Source organism: Hevea brasiliensis, chromosome 10, assembly GCF_030052815.1.
Source record: "Hevea brasiliensis isolate MT/VB/25A 57/8 chromosome 10, ASM3005281v1, whole genome shotgun sequence".
Classification (NCBI taxonomy): Eukaryota; Viridiplantae; Streptophyta; class Magnoliopsida; order Malpighiales; family Euphorbiaceae; genus Hevea; species Hevea brasiliensis.
In genome coordinates, this window is record NC_079502.1 from 93,689,002 (window position 1) to 93,710,761 (window position 21,760).

A 21,760-nucleotide genomic window follows, 5' to 3' on the forward strand; every position below is an offset into this window, starting at 1 on the left:
ATTTTTGCTTTTTTTTTAAATTTAGTACAATGTGATATAGTATTTCTTTAATTATTACAAAAAATAGAATTATATTAAAACCATAAAATAAGTTCGGACTGATGTATTTTGATTTTTACAGAATCAAAATTTTTTATTTAGATTTTTATCGATTTAATTTTTTTAATTTAATTTGAAAGGTTTAGAACTATGCACATATCTCTATATTCAATAATAAATAAAATAAAAATAAGAAAAATATTAATAATTATATTAATAGAAATATTTATCTAATTAATCAATATTTTAATATTTTTCTCTTATTAATGTAAGAGATAACACTTGATTGATGATATAATATAAATTTTATATGCAATAAAAAATTTATGAAATTATAATTATAAAATAATTATTAAAATAGATATTTAGGAAAATATATTAATTAAATTTGATTTTGTTGTTATAAATGGTTTTTTATTATTTTTTTTATCAAAATCAAATAAAATTCTTGTTTAAGTTGTACTTTTAACTAATTTTTTAAATTAAATTCATTTTTATTGATTTATATTAGTTTTTATAGTTCATAATATTGAAAGAAGTTAAGGGGTTTAATTTATTTAATAATCATAATACTATAAGTACTATTATTATTTTAGTTTCATTTATTAAAAAGTTTAATTTATTTTATTTTTCTCTTTAAATTATATTTATTTATTTGTAGTATTACAAATAATAAATTTCTTATTTTATAAATTATTATAAGAGAATAAATATACAATTTATTATATTATAAAATTTTTTAATTTTTAATATACTAAATAACGTTAAAGTTTTAAATATAAAAATTATTAAAATATTTTTATTATTATTTTAAATATATAAATAATTATCATATAAAATAAAAATATTAAATCAATGATTTAGTGATTTAAAAATATGTGATAAAATAATTTATAAAATCACCATTTTATAATTTAAAATTACCATTTTAGTGAACAATTTAGAAAAAAAGAAAAACTGTAATCATATCCAGAAAAGGGTTAATGCACTTATATAATTAAATTTCAAATTAATAGTTTTATTCTCTAAGAAATTTAATTACTGTTAAACCCAATAATTAAAACTGTTCTGCTCTACGTTCCAAAAATTGAAATGACGTTTACTTTGATGACTTGGTCAATGCTGTATGCTTCGCTTTCTTCAGGATGTACAAGGTTTCCTCCTAGTTGTTGCTTGCCGCGTGATCTCACGCCTTTCGCTGTAAGAAAATGGCAAAGGCCTAACAAAAATCCAAATTAGTTTTTCGCAGAAGATATTGGTTAAAGAATAAAAGGAAAGAAGAGAAAAGATCGTGATGGAGAGGTACTTGAATGAAAACTTTGGGCAAGTGAAGTCCAAGTACTCCCCTGAGCAGAAGTTGAAGCAATGGAGGGAGCTATGTGGGATCGTAAGGAATTCAAGGCGAAGGTTTCGCTTCACTGCCCATTTATCAAAGCGTCACGAGGCTGAAGCTTTACGACGGAGCAATCAGGTAGATAATGGAAAATTTACTTTGTTTTTCGGCAATAGAAGTTGTTTCGAAGCACTTGATGCAATTTTTATTGTTGCTAGTTGGTTCCTGATATGATAATATGTTTCTCAAATCAACCTTGGCGTTTTATTTTGATATGCCAGCATTGCTTATGCATCACATGCAGTACCAATTTGTTCAACGGTTACGATTTATTACATTTCTGGTTATTGTTTCAAAGTGAAGCTTATCTTTCTGTTGGGAATATGCAAGTGTGGAATTCCATAAGTGGGATATTAGGGGGAAGCGACTTAAGGTTTTGGGTTGTATGTGGTTGAATGTGGTATCAAGTAAGGCACGTCAAGAAGGATTCTCCAGATGCTTTGGGTTCCCCAGATATCTAACACTTTCTTTTGTGCTGAATATAATATTGTAGGAGAAGTTAAGGATTGCAATTCTGGTCTCCAAAGCTGCATTTCAATACATCCAGGGTGAGCTTCTTTAGATTGTCATAAGCTTAAAGCTTATTCCTTTTGCGGTTTTTTTTTTCTTAATCGATCGCTGATAATGCAATTTTTGCAGATGTGTCTCCAAGTGACTATTTTGTACCTGCAGAGGTCAAAGCTGCGGGTTTTGAGATTTGTGCTGATGAGTTAGGATCCATTGTCGAAGGCCATGATGTCAAGAAGCTAAAGTTTCATGGTGGGGTAAATGGTATTGCTGAAAAGCTCTCCACTTCATTCACTAGTGGGCTTTCTACGGATAATGATCTACTGAATCACAGACAAAAGGTTTATGGAATCAATATATTTGCTGGGAGTGAGGCTCGGAGTTTTTGGACATTTGTTTGGGAAGCCCTTCAGGACAAGATCTTTATCATTGATTCAATATGTGCTTTTGTGTCTTTGCTACTTGGCATAACAATGGAAGGGTGGCAAGAGAGGGCCCATGATGCCATTGTAATTGTTGCAAGTATTTCCTTGGCTGTCTTTGTCACGGCAACAAATGATTTTTGGCAATATTCACAACTCAGGAATTGGGAGAAAGAGAAAAGGAAATTCATGGTTCAGGTTGCAAGAGATGGATTTAGGCAAAGGTTATCATCAGTTGATTTGCTTCCTGGAGACATTGTATACCTTGCTTGTGGAGACCTAGTCCCTGCAGATGGCCTTTTTGTTTCAGGTTTTTGTGTGCTACTTGATGAATCAAATTTAACAGGGGAAAGTGAACCAATTATGGTGAACAGTGAAAATCCTTTCCTTCTTTCTGGATCTAAGGTGCTTGATGGATCATGCAAGGTGATGGTTACAACAGTTGGGATGAGAACCCAGTGGGGTAAATTGATTGCAACTCTCAGCCAAGGTGGAGATGATGAGACCCCACTGCAGGTGAAACTAAATGGAGTGGCAGCCATTATTGGAAAGATAGGTCAATTCTTTGCTATAGTGACCTTTGCCGTTTTGATGCAAGGATTATATGTCCGCAACTTGAAAGGCAACCCTCTGGAGTTGGTCAGGGAAATGTTCAAATATTTCACTATTGCTTTCTCAATTTTTGTCATTGCACTCCCAGAGGGGCTGCCATTGGCAATGACATTAAACTTAGCATTTGCTATGAAGAAGCTGATGAATGATAGAATATTTATCCGGCATCTAGCAGCTTGTGAGACAATGGGGTTGGCCTCAAATATTTGTATTGACATGACTGGGACCCTAACTACTAACAACATGACTGTTGTGAAATCATACATTTGCATGAATGTCAGGGAGGTAACAAAAAACAATAATGCTTCTGGCTTGCACTCTGAGATCCCAGATTCTGCTCTGAAACTTCTACTGCAGTCAATATTTAATAACACTAGTGGGGAAGTTGTTGTTAACAAAGATGGAAAACTTGAGGTACTTGGAACACCCACTGAAATTGCCTTATTAGATTTTGGCCTGTCTCTTGGTGGAGATTTCCAGGCAGAGCGACAAGCAGCTAAACTTGTTAAAGTTGAGCCTTTCAACTCCACAAAGAAGCAAATGGGAACAGTGCTAGAGTTCCAAGGAAAAGGTTTGCGAGCTCATTGTAAAGGTGCTTCAGAAATAGTTTTGGCTGCCTGTGACAAGGTGATCAATTCAGATGGTAAAATTGTTGATCTCAATGAAGCATCCATCAACCAGCTAAAAGTTACAGTTAGTCAGTTTGCTGATGAGTCTCTACGAACTCTCTGCCTAGCCTACATGGAACTGGAAGATGGCTTCTCTGCTGAGAATCCAATTCCAGCTTCTGGCTTTACTTGTATAGCAATTGTAGCCATCAAAGATCCAATTCGTCCCGGTGTCAAAGAGTCTGTTGCAGTATGTCGCTCAGCTGGTATCACTGTACGAATGGTTACTGGTGATAATATGGCTGCTGCAAAGGCTACAGCTAGGGAATGTGGAATTCTTGATGAAGATGGCGAAACCATTGAAGGACCTGATTTTCGAGAGAAAACTCATGAGGAGCTACTTCAACTGATACCAAGAATTCAGGTGCTTCCTACCTTCCTAAGTAGACAAAATGTTGACACCAATTAGGTACTCAATCAGATGTATGTTTGTGTAATTTATGTCCTGAAGTTTTACTTTTTTAAGAGCAGGTGATGGCTCAAGCTACGCCTCAAGACAAGCTTACATTGGTGAAGCATTTGCAAACTACATTCAATGAAGTTGTTGCAGTGACAGGTGGTGGAGCAAATGATGCCTCTTTACTTCATGAAGCAGATATTGGTCTAGCAATGGACATATCCGGAACTGAGGTGAGCATATCATAGTGCATTTCTGCAGTAATATTCATCTTATAATCTGAGTCGCCACTCACGAGTTGCTAGCAGAAAGGCAAGAGATATCAAATTATTGTATTGATTTCAGGTCTTACTGGAGTAGTATGCTGGTAAAGATAGAATAAGATGAAAAACAACGAGCAAATCATGTTTCTGTATAAGGACAGAAAGTAAAGAATAATATTAGGAAGCGTAAGAGATGGAAAGGAATTTAAACAATGCATCAAAACTGTGACTTAAATCATATAATATTTCATTAACAGGAGTTGAAGAGGATATAACCCCGCTTATTGATTAATGTTCTAATAATGACAGGTCCTAACTCTTAAATTTATAAAATTCTGATATGATTACGGATTAAAATACTTATAACAGGGATCCAAATGCCTTCTAGGCTAGTACAGTGCCATGAACAGAACAGAGAACACATGATAATAATTTGAACAGTATCTAGTAGTAGTGCAATAAAAGTTCATTTATCTAATTAAATACCTAGCTTTTGATTGCAAAATAATTCCTGATACAAATTGTTAGAAGTTTAATAAATTATAAAATTTACCATTGAAACTCAACATACTTTGTAGGGAATGTCGACACCATATTTTGGCCGGTCCCCGAAGCCAATAAACTTTGAAACCGATCTCTCCTTGCCAGACAAGCACATTTCCGATCTCCCTTCAAAAAGAATCGAATCCATACTAAGTCCCCATATCAGTTAAAGCCTCACCGGTCTCTCAAATCAATTATCGAGTTCTTTGGCCAAGACAATTACATTCCCGATCTTTCTTGTCAAACGAAATTGAACCAACACAAAATCTTTGTCACTAGTTTTATTGCCGATCTCCCTTTTAAAAGTTTGGGAATAATAAAGTTAAGGTTTCGATCCGGTTTAATGATGATCCCGATCTTAAGTGTTCAAGTCAAATTTCTAATTTTAATCAAGTCCCATTTAGCGTTAGTTCCCAGCCGATCTCATGCTTATTGTGTTTTCCGACCTCTTACACTTAGATTAATAATCATTTTTAGTTGTTGTTCTAATATGCTCAGGCAATCAAATGCTTATGCAATTTAGAGACTTTCCGATCACAATCATTCATTGAACAAAAGGGAATTTCATTTCATATTAAAATTTGTACAAGTCATTCGGCTGGAGGATCACCCCCAGCCTGATCTACATTTTGTTCGCTCCCTCTCTCACCCTCAGCCTCCTCCTCGCTATCCTCGCCTTCGTCCTGGGGAGCCAGATCTACCATCCAAGTGAAGTCCTCCTCGGGATATCGCTTCCTGAGCTCGGCCAAGAGATCCCTATGAGCGGTCACATAAGCGCCGGCCTCCCTGGTCACCGCCTCTTCTTCTTTCGCTTTGAGCTATTCAGTGAGGTGAGCAACTTCACCGGCCCGGAGTGCCTGAACTTCTTCAAGAACATGGGTTCGCTCGGCCAGAATATGAGCTTGCTTGGCCAGCTTATCCTCGTATAACTTCATCCGCCCCTCAATTTCAGATATGTAGTTCTGAGCGGATGAGAGTTGAGATCGGAGGGAAGCTACTTCATGACCCATTTTCTCGACCTCCTTACCCAGGTGGTGAGCCTTCTCCCGAACAATATGCTGGTTCACCAAGCACTCCACGTTCAGGCTCATGGATCGGGTCAGGATGTCATCAAGATTGTCCGGAGACAGCCTATCCCGATCCTCCCGGAGGCAGATGGAGGACCCCAAGACCTTAGCAAAACCCAGGTTCTCTCGAACCGTGCGGTTCTTCTCCAGCGAATGGATCAAGATTTGAGCACCGCGGGAAAGGGTCCTTACAGGAGGTTGGGAAGGACCCCCTTCCGCACTCGAAGCGACTGGAGGAGGTGGAGGCGGCTCTTCTTGGCGAGGAGGAGATCGGGCCACTTCTATGACCGGTGGTCCCGAGGGTTGAGACGAGCCTCCTTGCATTTCCCCGGGCTCATGCCTGGGTGTCTGCATTTCCTCAGCCCGCTTCATCTCCCGTACCTTCCGGGAAATCTCTCTCTTCCGCTTTCGGCTCTCCTTGGAAGCTTCGCCGCTTGCCATACCTGCACAAAGAAGAGGTCAGTGAGATCGCTAAGGTCCAAAGATCTGAGATATAGAAAATACCGATGCCGAGGTCAGAGAGCTCAAGCCCGCGATCTTCGCCAGTGATCAACTCCATCGTCCAGTGATGCAGTTCGGCAGTTACCGCATCCAAACAAGAGTACTTCTGATGGGCCGCCTGACCTTTCAGCTCCATTACCATTAGGCCTTCTTCCCTATTCAAAATGATTCGCTTCGGAAGTAGGGGACCTTGGTGCAGCCAGCTACGGGGGAAACCCTTAAAGCCGTTTGGAACCTTGCTTCTCAGGATGAAGAAGCGATTCTTCCAATTCTTCAGGGAGGAGGGCAGATCGGTAAAAAGCCCGCAATGTGGCTTCGCCTGGAAGAACCAATACTCGTCGTCCTTTCGACGAGTTAATCCATGCAGTTCAGCGAATACCTTAGCTGTAGGACGGAGTCCCTTAGCTCGGCAGAGGCCTCTGAAGGCTACTAGGATCCGCCACGAGTTCGGGTGAACTTGGGCGATGTACACTTGGTGAAATTTTAAAACTTCCTTGAAGAAGTCATCAAGGGGGAACCGCAGCCCGGCCTTTAATTGTTCTTCTTATACCATGATCATATCGTTCTCCTCGAAGAAATGATCGGTACGAAGATCGCCGTGACACTTAATCAGCTCGTATGAATCAGGCCTGATGTTGTACTCCTGGCTGAACGACTGCTGGTCGGTTTCTTACAGGATTGATGGCAGCTCGTCCATGGGAAGATTTTCTCTCCCTGAAGAATGTACATGCCTTGAGGGAGCTCTTTGCCCCCGAGCTGGAACAGAGACCCTAGGAGGTTCAGGTCGCACGCTTGGTCCGACCACCTCCACTTCATCAGACGACCACGAGATCTGAACGGAAGGGGGGCTTGCCGCTCTCTGACCCTCGGCGCCGCTCATTTTCAAAAGAAAATAGAGAATTTAAACTAAAAAATGATCAAAACCCTTACCGGAGCTTGATCGGTGTCAGAAGAACTTGAGAAAACGAGAGAATTTTGGAATTGCTCTCGAGAAGGTTGAAAATGACATAAGGGAGCAATTGGCTAACCCTTCCCCTATTTATACCCGTCCGAGCATTTAATGCTCACGGAGCCCCAAGCGGCGCATCGGTTAGCGGGACTCGCCAGCTTTTCTGACACGTCTCACGAATATTCCAAAAATTCCATAATAAAAGAGATCGGCTAGTTACAGATCGGTGAAATTAAGGCAGATCGATTAAAGGTTGTTTAATTAAGAATCGGATCGGGAAAATACTTCAGAGATCAGAAAATAACCAATGCATCAATAATGAAATAATAATTGGCAGAATAAAATTTTATTTCCAAAAGATCGGATTACATCATTTGGGCGATCTCTAGAGATCGGATTACATTAAAGGTCAGATTACATCATTTGGGCGATCTCTAGAGATCGGTGGAACATCCTATCTAATAAAGGCCTATGTCAAAGCCTAGTCTCGTGGCTGAATCAAGATACTTGTTCAGCCATAGACAACGGATAGATGTACAGCTCAGACGGGGTGATTATGACTCTCATGAGTCATCGACCAGAATCGAGCTGTAGTAGGGACGCCCAATGTGGTGAGGAGCCAAATGAATTTCAAGGGGCAGTCACCGATGTTAAGAGGAATATTAGCAGTCTTCTCACCCGAAATCAGTTCGCCGATGATATCGGTCGAACGACTCGAGATCGACACGATCGAGGTCCTCGATCCAGATCGGTAAATTAGTCCGTTTCTCTCACTATCATCAAATGAGGCTATCATAATTCTCCGATCACCAGGATCGTAAATTTTCAGCCGGGAAATAAAGAAGGCAATCGGAAAAAGATCAAAAGTGGCCATCATGGCCGGAATTGTTGCCGGAGCAGCTAGAACAAGGAAAGTGAAAAGAAAAGAGGAGAAAATCAAATGAGGAAAGGTTTCCTGTTGAAGGTATATATAGGGGATGGTCCGAGCATTTATTGCTAAGCAGAAAACGAAGCGGACATCTCGTAAATCGAAGGGAATAAATGCTTTGACTGAGCCGGACCAGATACAGGAGAAAACTGGAGCGATAGAGATCGGAACAAGGAAGGCCAGCATGAGATCGGAAAAGGGATAGTGTTGGAAAGATCGGAAAAGAGGAGAGATCGGAAAGCTAGGAGAATAAGACAACTTCCAATAACTGTCGTCATAATCAAAGCCGAGGTAGTTAAAGCGTTGCAGACGAGATCTCCACCGCACGCCTGAGAATCGCCCACCATGCTGACAGGCGCCAGAGTATGTCATGACAGTCCTGTACATCCTAATCTCCACCGTTGATCCCATTCGTAAGGACGAGCCCGGAGCCCTTGGATCAAAGAAGAAGACGACAAGACCGGCGTCTTTTACTCCCAGCCCTTGGATCGCCCTGGACAAGAAAATTTGGGACCGTCAGATTAGAAGAGAAAAAGGACAAGTATTCTGAAGATGATCTCAGCCGTTCATTTTGATTCTCTTTAATTCTCGAGCATCCGATCATGTCCTTTAAAATCCAGACCCTCCATATCCCTCAAGGGAAATCCTGACCCTTCATGGGAAGCTCCCGGTTCCTATAAATACCTGCATGAAAAACTGTTGAAGGACGGGAAAAAAATACAAGAGAGGTGGTAACTATAGTGGAAGAACTCTGAAACTTAATTCAGTTCGTTACTCTGCTATTTTTGAGCTTTCAGAAGAAAAACTTTTGAAACCAGTTTTCTGAAGTATTTTCTTGCAAAGGGATTTTTGAATACTGAAACTCTCTATTTTCAGGCCGTTCATTATCCTGTGACACTCTCACTCTCTGTCTCTGTTATCTTTATTTCTACTCCCGTTGTTCAAGCTCAACTTCATTCAAACTCGGTTATTATTTTAACCTGACTGCATTTTAGCAAAGTATCCTTCATTTCAAGGCGAACCTTAGTCCTCAGGCTATCAGCCAGCAGTCCTATTACGTCTGTTCGTTTTGTGGTTGGTTCAATAGATTCGGCTTCCTACAGGTAAGTGCTTATATCGCTGCTTTTATCAGGTGCTCGTTTTATTTTACGTATTTCCTTTGTTTGTATGTTCGTGATTTTCACCAAGTCTATATTGTGCTAAAAAAATGCGAAGAAGGTTATTCCCGAGTTCATTTCTTTGTTAATCGGTCCATTCTTTTTGTTATTCTTTGTTACCTTTAAATGCAAGAGTTCTAGCCACGAGTAGCGTATAAGTAGTTAGATAAAGTGTAGGTCACCGTGTCGTAAGTGTTTCTTTAAAATAATAAGAGGTCTGAATAATAAGTCAGGAAAATAGTAAAGTTGAATCACTAGACTAACACAGAAGGCAATTGGGTAAGACGCCATAAGGCGGAATAAAACCGAATCTTAGATAAATAAACGGAACAAATCGGGTATCGCCTGTCAAGAGGTACTGGTAAGGCGACCACATAGGGGGTCGGTAAAGTTCGGTCTGGTATCCCCTGTTTAATCATGAGGTGCCAAAGAGTTAAAAGACCCTTCTTTCTGGTCCCCGGCATCTTTGAATGTCAGAACCCTTAGTCTTAGGCTCCCACGATATGTAAGATTTCAAGAGATCGGAAAAATCCTTATCTGACTCCCATTCAAGTAAAAGAAATCGGAGGAGAGTTCTTATCCGATTCTCAACTCAAAATTTTAATAAATATTTAATAGAGATCGGAGGAGAGTTCTTATCCGATTCTCAACTCAAAATTTTAATAAATATTTAATAGAGATCGGAGTAGAGTTCTTATCCGATTCTCAATCCAAAATTTTAATAAATATTTAAAAGAGATCGGAGGAGAGTTCTTATCCGATTCTCCACCCAAAATTTTAACAAATATTTAAAAAAAGAGATCGGAGGAGAGTTCTTATCCGATCTCCAACCAGAATTTTAATGAATGTTTAAAAGAGGATCGGAGGAGAGTTCTTATCCGATTCTCAAATCAAACTTCAACACATGCGCAAAATAATCCCAAAAATAAAAACGCTACACGACATCAATTCACTAAAGTTGTCTCATTTACTTGTGTATCTGGGTATTCCAAAATAGTGAAAAATCAAACACTCCTTTTATCAAAGGGACTAACATTCCATTCGAACCCCCTTAACTATCGATTTTAATTTATAAAGAGCGTAAGGTTAAATCTGCTTACCCACATTGAGGAACGAGGTGGGGTGCCTAACACCTTCCCCACCCGTTTACGGACCCCGAACCTAGAATCTCTGTATTGGAAGTGGTTTCACTTTAATTTGCATTTCACAAAATGGTTTCCTTTGATTTCCCTTAAAATCGAAGTGACGACTCCTCACTCTTTCCACTTCGGTGAATGTTCGTCCAGGCGACCGCAAAATACCTTGCGACAGGGAAAATAATGAATCTTCTGCTGGAAAATCTCCGGTAGCTATGGAAATTTTGAAAGCCATAATTACTTGTGATGGTAATTTATGGGCAGGTAGAAAAAAATAGCATCTCTCAGAAATGATTGTCTCTAAAGTGACAAGATATCTTAGTACTCAAAGGCCAAATGTGACAACAGACAAATTCCAAACTCTCCTCTTACGATCACATCACATGGTACACAATTAAAGGTCCTAAAGCTACTACACCTACACTATAAATAACTTCAATTATGACATCTTGAGGGGATTCTTGAAATTTCACCACTCCTATTTACCATCTGGAACTTTTCTCTTTAACTCACTATTTCCTAGAATTTCCCCTAAACATTCTCCTCATTGTTACTTTACCTGCTACCACTAACCTATCACATGCACCAAGTTCGCAGGAGTGCTCATCCTTCCTCCTACTCCTCTTACTATCTCATCCCTACTGTGCAATATCCTAAGTAACACAAGCTCTTTCCCCTACCTAATCATACTAGGAACCCTGATGTATCTACATTCTTCAAAACAAGGCGGAATTAGTTTAATTCTGTGTGAAGAGGCTGATGATAGAACCAAGCTTCATCATTTAACAATTCTCTAAAAGGTTAATCCTGCATCATTTTTATTTCTGCATATGGTGTTCATCATCTCATCAGATGTAATTTCTTAATTACTTTAAGCACGGTGCCAAAATCCTATTACTCTTATTCCCAAATTCCAGGTGGCCAAGGAAAATGCTGATATCACAATTCTAGACGACGGGTTCTCCACAGTTGTGACAATGGCCAAATGGGGACGTTCAATTGTTATGAATGTAAAAAAATTTGTACAGTTCCAGCTGACAGTTTCTATGGTTGCATTAATTCTTAACGTCTCTACTGCTTTCTTTACAGGTCAGATGATGGACATTCCTTGGTTTTTAAATTTTGGTTATGTTTTTCTGTTGCAAATCCCCTTCCCCTGGTACCCAAAAGCAAGGAGCTTATGCTTTTTCTTGAAACAATCGTCCAGGGAATGCTCCATTTTCAGATGTTGAGCTCTTGTGGGTTGGCTTGATCACAGATACATTGGTAGCTTTTGCCTTTGCAAACGAGCCTAATAATGAACTAATGATGCATTCACCAGTTGGAAGGAAAGGAAGTTTTATCACTAATGTCATGTGGAGGAATATCATTGGGCAATCTTTTTATCAGATTACAGCAATATGGTATCTTCAAACAAAAGGAAAGGCAATATTACGTCTTGATGGCCCAGATTCTAATATAATCATGGATACATTCATATTCAACTCATTTATCTTCCTTCAGGTAACTATCTCTGAAACACCTCTTTGCACTTCTGTATGGTGTGATTCAAGCAGCACTAGTTTGACAAATTTTGAATTATAGATGAGGACAGCAGATTTATTTATTGCAAAGAAATTTAACATAGCTCTTGTTTCAAAGGACTACTGACAGGCACATTGTGAACAATGAAAAGGCTTGCACATAAATGAACAATCTGTAATACTTAGTAACAGCAAGTGAGACCTCACAGCCTGGAGACGACTACAGTACCACTGAGCTAAAGCTCATTGGTGAATATCACATGCAACTACGAAAGTAATTATGAGTGGTTAACATGAGATATGTGATGGTGTTGTTTGGTGTAAATGAATTCCATATCTAAGGGTCCATCTGGATAACCTTGTGTTTGAAATGAATGTGGATTTAGACGTGAGTTTCAAGTGAAAAATCATATTAACTCACATAATGTCAAATTCAAATATCTATTCATTTCAAATCCTCTTCTATCCAAACGTATTCATTTATAAATTCACACTTAACATTCTAAGTGTGCACAAATCTCATTTAAATTATGTATCTTTAATTCTGTAGAATTTGTTATACTGAGCCAATTTATGATAGAATTGGCAAATAAATTCTACCATAGAAAGGCTGGAAATTTAAAATGAATTATTATTTTAATAAATAAAACACCAAACATGATAATTCATTTAGATTTTTTTTTATTCATTTGCAAATCAAATAAATTCTATGTTGATTTGCTCCAAACAAAATGGTCATTTCAAAATTTGTTTGAATTCTTTGCCTCTAAAGCAAAGAAAATTAATCTTATTAATCTTGTCTTAATTGAATGGAACTTATCACTAACGTCTTGATTTTTCCTGTAGGTTTCTAATTTGATAAGTTCACGGAAGATTGAGGAAATAAATGTCTTCAAAGGCATACTCGATAACTACGTTTTTGTGACTGTCCTCTGTTGCATTGTTCTGTTTGAGATCAGTATCATTGAGTTCCTGGGTATATTTGCTAATACGTCGCCTCTCACTTTGTCACAGTGGTTCTTGAGTTCATTCATTGGACTGTTAGGTGTGCCAGTTGCTGCTGGTGTGAAGATGATACCTGTGTGAGCCATGTAAATGAGTAAAAATTCTAGTCTGATATCACATTCTGAAGTTCATCATTTGCATATTGTTGTCTACAAATTACAATGTCTAGGTGGTCTTGACTATTTTTGTTTTCTGGAGATGAGGTGTCTACTTTTTAAAATGTTGAGTTTAGTGCTGTAATTGCAACTTTGAAAGGATAGTTTGTATTTCTAACTGCTTACTGCAAGCTTAAAATCTTTTACAAGAAAACAAAAGCAACCTGTGTGCTGCTTTGTATATTAGTCTCTCCATTGCTTCTTGAAATTAGCAGCCTATATGAGAACACTTGGAATAGGTGAACAGACACTTACTGCAATAAATAGGAGAGAGGGAGCTCCTCCTGGCATAGTTATCTTTTATGCAAACCACTTGAACTACAATTCACAATACATATTTGGTTTATGTGAAAAATAGAAAAAGAGAAAAGTGAGAAACGTCCTAATTAGAATTATGGTTTTTTTTCCCTTTCATTTAATTTTTCTTCTGTTCTCTCTCACTCTCTCTTACCACTGGCATGTTTATGAATTTTATTCAAGGGGATTTTTATCATTATTGAATAATGTAAAGCTGCACCTAAAATGGATTGAATTATAGAATTCAGGCATACTTTTGAGTTTTGACCAAATGATAAGATCCTGGGCAAATACTAGTAGTTTTTGGATCAGAAGCGAACATTAAAGAATTCAGTGTAACCATTAAGAGAACCCCTGTAGCTACAAGTGATGCAACAAACCCTGAATTTCAACTTATCATTTTTAGGCTTATGTTGGGACAAGTGAGCTATTTCTTTTTTCTTGTTTTCCTGTTTGAACATACGACACTCATTTTAACCTGGTGTTAGAAGATGCTCCAAGTAATCAGCCTGCAATATCAAAAAAGAACAAAGCCTGTGATCACCCAATGGCAGCATCGCGAGGAAAACAAGTAATGATTTTTAAATTCTTTCCACATCTTCAGAACCATATACAATTATTCTAGTCTCTTGGCCAGGTGGAACATAAATAATTCTATCTATTCTTCCATCACAGTAAACCTCCCAGTTTCATAACTATGGTACAACCAAACAGGTTCAAGCAATACTCTGGCACTAAGTAATTTCTGCCTTGCATCTTCATTGCTTTGTTCCTCAATTTCTCTTTCAATCTGAGGGTAAATGTCTGGCAGAGAACTCAGCATCATATCAAGTTCATTCCAAGTTTTGTCCTCTTGGCCAACTAACTTTACACAGACAAAGTGCAGGAGCCCCAGCACCAACGCAAAGTCCTTCCTTTCCAGGCCAACAACTGAATGGGTCAAGAAAATCACTCCAACAGCATCCAGTATGTTAGGATTTCTTTTCAACAGTGGAATTATCATTTCTATAAATTTCTTAAACATGGGAAATTCCTCTGGATCTGAAACTTCATGATCATCCTCATCTGGATTAACTTCTTTCATTTCAAAGAGCTCAGCCTTCGCCAAAATTAAAGGCCAAGATGGATAATGGAGCTTAACATGTGATAATGCCGTCAAATATGTGCTTTCTACTGGAGTATGTCTAAGTATGCTCCCTAAGCCCAATGCAAGAATCAAATCAGGCAGCCAAGACTTTGCAACTGCAGCAAGGTGTGCAGCAAAACTAGAGCCCAAATAGATTTCAAATGAGGTAATTAGGTCAAGCATATCATTGGCCAGGTCAAAAGCTTCTTGTGGAGGTGGTGAAGCTTCAGTAGCGTCTTTAAGTATAAGATTGAGTAACTTGGCTGCGTAGCTGAAAGAGCTCTTCAGACAGATAATACTGTCTTTCAAATTATCCTCCTTAAATTGCTGTCCTTCAAAATATTGTTGTCCCAAGACAAAGATGACGTGTTTTACATATGATGATGTAAAACTTAAGCACCTTCTGTTAAGGTGAGAAAGAAAGCCCATTGCAGTGGAATCAACAATGAACTTGAGAACTGCAGTAAGCATCTTCACCTTTTTTGACGTCATCTTTTGTTTATCATGAGGAGATCCTACATGAAAGTTACAAAAACAATTACTGAGTCACAGGAATGATAATTTTTTTTCCTTGTATAAGAAGAAAGACGAATATTCAAGTATATGTACAGCATGATGGATCTCATTTAAAAACCTAGAGGTTGAAAATCATGATCAAGTTCTCAGTTTGCAACCATTACCGTTCTAAAATTAAACAGCAGTCCAAAAAGCAATGCATTTATCACATCTCGTTAATTACTCACCATCAGTATTTGAGCCAGATGCATCTCTTTGAGGCTTCTTTTGCTTTTCTGCCTGATTGACCTTCTTGTTATCTTGTTTTGAGTTTGCAGGTAAATTGCCAGACGTTCCAGCATCATCTGCTGCAAGCAGCTTCTCAGTACAGTTAAGCAGGTGATCTACTGTCTCATCCAACAATGTCCGCTGAAAAGTAAATTTTAAGGAAAAAAAAAATTGAAATACATCAGCAACAAATTTTTTTCTTTTTTTTTTTTTCCTTTTATTGAATGGAACAAAATTTCCATATTTATCAAAAGTAGAAGCAGATTTTGAGCAATTAATCGTGAGAAATAAATAGGTGAAGCAACAAAGATGTGCTTCTTTCATAAGTTCTCGAAGGTTAAACAATTATTGTAATTATAAGATGTGTGTTTATACAAGGATAAAGCATTTCCCGTTTAGAAAATTGATCTGTTAAATTTGTGATAATTAACTAAGGATCAGATGGCCAGCCACAAAATCATAATGCCAGTAATGACAAGTGAGCATTGAAAAATTCAAATGAGGAATGGAGAAGACCCTGGTAGTATAATATAGCGGGTGACGATGATTGAGAACTAATTGTTTAAGAGATCAACCATCTTGTTCTAGCTTAATGCAAGAATAACCTGAAATCAGTATTTACTGGTTACTTCCTGGATGTTTTCTTTACCAACTTCAGCATTGGACTATTACTAGTGCAGGGAACAGACTTTGTCGTACATCTATACGAAGTTTGGCTTTTTATTGTGTTTCCAAAATATGATTAAATGAATTCTCAACACCCTTCCCTAATGTTGCGGAGAAAAAGATTATGGCAGAAAGAAGAAGCCAATTCTAAAATGACAGAAAGGGCACTGTGCTTTTCATATTGTTAATTCACAAGCAAGCAAGAGAGTTCTGTTCTTTTTTTCTATAAAAAATGCTAAAGACAACAGGATCAAAAGCCAAAAACAAAAGTTTGGAAGTGTAGTTCAGCAACAGAAACACTTTTTCACTAAAAAACTCCTACAATTTTTTGTGCGAGGACAAAAAAAATGTGAGAGTAGAGTAAATTTACCCTAAATTCAGTGTATTATAGAGGGCAAATTATAACAAAAGCAAAAAAAAAAAAAAAAAAGAACCACTTGCCTCCAGAATTGATGAAGAGTCGGTTCTATCTTTCTTCTTTGCACTACATTCACTTGTTCTAATGTTTATGTTTTGAAGAGTCATATGCAAGGCAAGAGCAGTATATGCCAAAAGAGGAGAAGTTTCCATATATTCACAGCAGACACATTGCAAAATGCTGACCTCGGAGATGACCTTTAAAGCAAGAAATGGAAGTTCTAGAGCTTGAGACCCTAGTACAGCTTTCCGAGTATCCTCAGAAACAAGAAAGTCTTTTATTTGCCAGCCTATTCCTACAGCAATTGAATAATCCTCCTCAAAATCAGATGCATTTTTCCCACTAACATGTTTCCACTTGGCTGAAATTTTGACTGAATTGCATTTCTTCCTTTTTCCAGAAGAAATTCTCTGCTTTGGCAATTCAATCCCAAATTTAACATGGCATCGATAGGCAGTTTTTTGCAAAAGCTTTGTTTGAGCCTCAAACATATCATCAAAACCATCACATGACAGCAACAATTTGCGGGCAGACCTCACTTCAGCTTGCAATTCAACATTCTCAGATATTCCACTACAGTTGGTGATGACGTGCATACATTCTTCAACAAGACTAGCCATATCCTCTGGACAGACAGCAGAAAAAATGTTGAATACAGATGATTGAGCACACCCAGTTGATGCAGCAGCAAACAAGCACTTTACTTTTCCACCAGAAAACAACTCTTTAAGGGCATCATTGTAACATGGCTCACCCACTAGACTATTGCAAAGGGAGGAAGCAGCAGCAAGTAAACCCTCAATTTGATCTGCATCCAGCTTTTCAAGTGATAAAACCAAATTTATCAATGCTTTGACAAGCTCCATGAGAGACTTAAGAGATGCCCCTTCTGACACAGCAAATTCACAAAACTTTGCCCCTGCCTTGGGAGACCTTTTGATAAGAGTAACACAACGATTGCATGCCTCTCCAATGCTTACTTTTGAGGGAAAGTATGATGGTATAAGCAATCTTGTTATCTTCTGAGCAACTTGAGGCTGATCATTTGCGAGCGTTGACAATAACACATCTAAACCCACAACCTGAACATGTATAAGCAGAACAAAATCAACATAATAATAATAATAGGGCAATAAATATAGAGAAGCGCATCGAAAATATTATCATAGCTAACACAAAGTAGGAACTTCAATACCTTGTTAAACTGGAATGTTTTAATATCTCTTATAAAAAGGAGGAGATCCATAATAGCAACACGAGTAGAAAGACCATTATCCAAGATCAAATGCCCCAATCTTGGTAGAAGCACTTTCATAACTTCATGAGATTGTGGATTTCCAAGCAAGTAGACAATTCCACTCAATGTGGAGAGCCTAACCTCATTGCATATATCATGTGACATTTCATCACAAATTTTTGTGAGTATCTTTGTAATGGTTGATGGAGGTATGATTTCCCAAAACAAACTAAGAACACGGCAACAACCTTCTACTGCAACAACTCTAACATTTGGACAATCATCCATGAGCAATCTCTCTAGTAAAAAGAACTGTTTATCAAGCAGTGTATCTTTAACTTCTTTTGTTGCATCAGGATCTTCAAGGGGGAACAAATCTAAAAGTAAATGCACCGTATTAAGACGAACATTTGAATTTGCAACCTGATCAGAAAAGCAGACAGCATTGCTTCATAGTTCTCCAAATAAAATTACACAACAATCAATGTAAACTAGATATATTTCAGGACACAATTCAAACTCAGATGCAACTATGATTCGCACCCAACAATTTGCTGGCTTTAAAATCAAGTTTTTCAGAAAAATCTCAAGAAATTCCAAAAGCATCAATGAAGCACTGCCAATTAAGTGTTCAATCCAACGAAAGTACATTGGCATGCATATGATTCGCTTTAAAAGTTACAAATCAAGCTGAATTCAGACTTGACTGGACTGTCTAAGAATCTCTTGTGCAATGTCATTAAATTGCAACCCCATTTTCGAGCTATAGGAAGATACAAGGTAATCAATAGCCCTACATTTCTTGCATGTTATTAAATTAAAATTCAATAAAATTATGCGACCACTCACACAAAACTAGAAACAACATCAGAAGAGTGAAATTTTGACCAATTCAAACAAGTTTTTCATCCAATAAGCAATTGGAATACAGTAAAACAAAGATAATTATAATGTCATCCAAATATCAGCAATTACATACTCATCGTTCTGACCAGAATAACATAATTTAGCATTTATTATTTTCAAAATACAGCCCACTATACATGACTTACCTGCAACGAGCGGAATATAACAGGCTCAGCAAGACGAAAAAGCAATTTCTCCACCCCATCAGTAATTCTTTGGCTAACAAACCCTCCCAAAATCCTCCTAATAGAAGCTCCAAACACACCGGAACTCGCGTGAATTGCGCCATCAATCAAACCCTGCAAGAATCCATTCTCAATCTCATCCTTCAATTCCCCTTCGGCTGATTTCCACGCCCTGAATAAAACCTCCCCATACGCCTCCAAAATGGACTTTCTCCCGAACGGAATCTGCGACCTCATCATCGCTAATGCCTCCTTCAGTAATTGCATACTCAACCCGACCATAAACGCTAGAAACCGCCTTCCATCCTCTGTTTTCAAATACAGAGGGGCAATGACACATCGCATCAACAACAGCTTCAAGTCATCTATGCTCTCATCTTCGAAATCCAACAAGGCGAAAGCCTCGCGCAGGGCATACACCCTATGAACATCCACTTTCCTTTTCGAAGTCAGTGACTTAGAAACCAAGAACGGAAGAGACTGAGAAATGAGCATTTCTCGACCTGGTAGATTCTCCTTCCAATACACTTCACACAAGCTCGCTGTTTCCAATAACAAGTTGGAATCCGATTCAAACAGAACCAAATTATCGTGCAATGACTGAACTGCAGGTAACAAATCCGAGGGTAAAAACGCATTTTTGGGATGCGAAACACATAGAAACACGATGTGAGCGAGAATTTGGAGTTTCTCGAGAGTCTCTTGCTTATCGCAGGTGAAATTGGACTCAATTTTTTGGGAATTAGGTTGATTTTTCCGGGAGGACCTGCGGAGGCGCTTGGAGGGAGGGGACTTGGCGAGGTCTGGGGAGGGAGGTGGGCGATGCTCTAGAAGGTTCCGGAAAGAGAGAATGGAGTCGGAAATGGAGCGGTGGAGGGAAAGAGGGAGAGAGGAGGAGAGGGGAGAAGAAGCTGGGATGGCGTGGATTAAGGTTTTGAGAGTTGATTTTGAAGATTTCAAATTGATTTTTCCGGCGGAGGAAAGAAATTCTTCGGCTGAGGATCGAAGAGACGAGCGAAGTCTCTTCTCCATTTCAGAGGGAAATCTTGGTTTCTCTGAAAGCGTGTTATTTTTTTCAAAATATAGGTAGAGAGGGAAAGTGAGTTGACGCTTACATTTTTCTAATTTCGAAAAATAAAGAAATACTAAAATTAGAAACTGTGATGGGTTCCAAATGACGGGCAAAGTTAGATGAGTCGAATACGATAGGAAGTCAATTTTTGTACGTCCAAGATTGGCGGTCTTTTCCAATGTAACTGAGCCATGTAGCTTTAACGTGATTGAATTTCAAATGAATTTCCGAGCGCCTAATCTTGGGCTTTGGTTTCATTCTCCAAAGCCCATGGAGGCCCATAAATAAACCCAAGTTAGTGGATTTGGGCCTCGACATGGATCAGTTATATTACTGGAGACTTTTCATAACAAATTCATCTAAAAATTTTCATGGAATATATTAAATTTAGAATTTATTTTAATAAAATTTAAAAAAAAAAAAAAAAAAACTCGGCAATGTATGCATTGCTACAATTGAATGTTAGAATTATTTGTGGGGATATTATTAGATGTTTTTGTCACTCAAATATTTTGACCCACTGTGTAGCCAATGATATCAACAGCCTTGATAATATTTTCTTGATTTTGAAGGGACGGCATTCATGGGTTTCAAAAGGACAAAAAGGCACCTGCAAACCAGAGCAACTAATGTATAAGAAAGCTCTACAAGACCCATAAAGAAAAGAAAAGGAATTCATCAAGATGAACTACTCAAAGATGATCTTACTTTCAATAAGAAATTGTCATGTTATCCATTGGTAAAGTTACATTTGGACCCTCCCTTCCGTTCTTCCAAGGTGGCAATCGTCCAAATGCCATTTCTCTTCTCTTCAAGCAAGAGGAATGATTCTTCTTCCCAACATCACAAGACAACTCTACTCAGTAGTACTCACCATTTGATGTAGATGTTGACGTGGTCCATTCACTGATTTGAGCATCACAGAGTTTAAAATGCAATACAATATGAAACCCACATTTTCAGCTTACTCATTGAGTGGAATTTCTAGTACTTTTGGTCACCATCTTGAGTCATGACACAAGGGTCAAGTTCAGGTGTGAGCTCAATCTAAATTATTTGGCAGGTTGGACGATACATCCTTCTATCCTAAACAACTTAAGCACTTATGCCTGGATTATTGTTTCCACTTTTCCTTTTTTCATGCAATCAAGCATGGCTTTTTTTCAATTCATTTCATGATGCTTCACGGTGCATTCTTCCTTTTTCCAAATTATTGCAGTTCAAGATAAGTCTGGTTTTGATCTTCTATTGGTAAAAAATAATTACCTCTTTATATGTGAAATGTGATTAAGATAAAGCATATAATTTATTTTATCATTATATCTAAACAAGCTTATCACACCAAGAAAGAAGATGCAAAATCCTTTGAGCAATAGCTTGATTAACACCATAATGATCAATTAAGACCTTACTGCTGCTTAATTACTTGCTTTTTGGTAAGAAAACATAGAAACAGAACATGTGGGAAGAATTAAAATGTTGATTTTGATGGAGAAACTTGGCCTCCTAAGATGGACCAGTGAACAAAGGGATACACACACCTTATGAACAGTGAACAAAGCCATACACCCACAAACAATTTGTGCGTCTCCCGTAGCAGAGCACTATTGCAAGAAATACTGCAGACTCGAATATATACATTTGTTGTACACATGCCACACTGGATATCCTAGGATCCAAATGGAGGCATGTGGAGGGGTGGGGAGCCTCTGACACTAGTTTTTTTTTTTTTTTTTTGGCTATGAATCTCATTCATTGCCCCCCTTTCCCCCCCAATCCACCCCAAAACAAAGAGGCGTCTACCT

At 38.1% G+C, this 21,760-nt stretch overlaps 2 protein-coding genes and 1 long non-coding RNA gene across 3 annotated transcripts; 2 read left to right on the forward strand and 1 right to left on the reverse strand.

Moving 5' to 3' along the window:
* Window positions 1–1,143: 1,143 nt before the first annotated feature.
* LOC110670511 (calcium-transporting ATPase 2, plasma membrane-type) lies at window positions 1,144–13,448 on the forward strand. Its single transcript, XM_058154440.1, has 7 exons — window positions 1,144–1,510; window positions 1,926–1,980; window positions 2,072–4,005; window positions 4,113–4,271; window positions 11,500–11,671; window positions 11,790–12,085; window positions 12,952–13,448. The coding sequence occupies exons 1-7, from the start codon at window positions 1,334–1,336 to the stop codon at window positions 13,189–13,191; spliced, it is 3,033 nt and encodes a 1,010-aa protein (XP_058010423.1). The 5' UTR covers window positions 1,144–1,333; the 3' UTR covers window positions 13,192–13,448.
* A 677-nt stretch (window positions 13,449–14,125) lies between these two features.
* Window positions 14,126–19,980, reverse strand: LOC110670510 (uncharacterized). The gene is made up of 5 exons (XM_021832579.2): window positions 18,845–19,980; window positions 17,751–18,215; window positions 16,579–17,637; window positions 15,432–15,612; window positions 14,126–15,203 (listed from the first exon to the last, which is right to left on the reverse strand). The coding sequence occupies exons 1-5, from the start codon at window positions 19,913–19,915 to the stop codon at window positions 14,221–14,223; spliced, it is 3,759 nt and encodes a 1,252-aa protein (XP_021688271.2). The 5' UTR covers window positions 19,916–19,980; the 3' UTR covers window positions 14,126–14,220.
* Window positions 14,238–15,868, forward strand: LOC131183809 (uncharacterized). Its single transcript, XR_009151821.1, has 3 exons — window positions 14,238–14,358; window positions 14,449–15,151; window positions 15,522–15,868. It is a non-coding gene; the product is annotated as an uncharacterized LOC131183809 (long non-coding RNA).
* Window positions 19,981–21,760: the final 1,780 nt, after the last annotated feature.

Excerpts from the sequence above, each read along its gene's own strand:
- LOC110670511 (XM_058154440.1), top strand. The coding sequence starts at position 1,334 with ATGGAGAGGTACTTGAATGAAAACTTTGGGCAAGTGAAGTCCAAGTAC. Across the intron at positions 1,511-1,925 it reads CTTTACGACGGAGCAATCAG|GAGAAGTTAAGGATTGCAAT; the intron begins GTAGATAATGGA and ends ATAATATTGTAG. Across the intron at positions 12,086-12,951 it reads ACTCATTTATCTTCCTTCAG|GTTTCTAATTTGATAAGTTC; the intron begins GTAACTATCTCT and ends TTTTTCCTGTAG.
- LOC110670510 (XM_021832579.2), bottom strand. The coding sequence starts at position 19,915 with ATGGAGAAGAGACTTCGCTCGTCTCTTCGATCCTCAGCCGAAGAATTT. Across the intron at positions 17,638-17,750 it reads AAACATTCCAGTTTAACAAG|GTTGTGGGTTTAGATGTGTT; the intron begins GTATTGAAGTTC and ends ATACATGTTCAG. Across the intron at positions 15,613-16,578 it reads ACTCTTCATCAATTCTGGAG|CGGACATTGTTGGATGAGAC; the intron begins GCAAGTGGTTCT and ends TTTACTTTTCAG.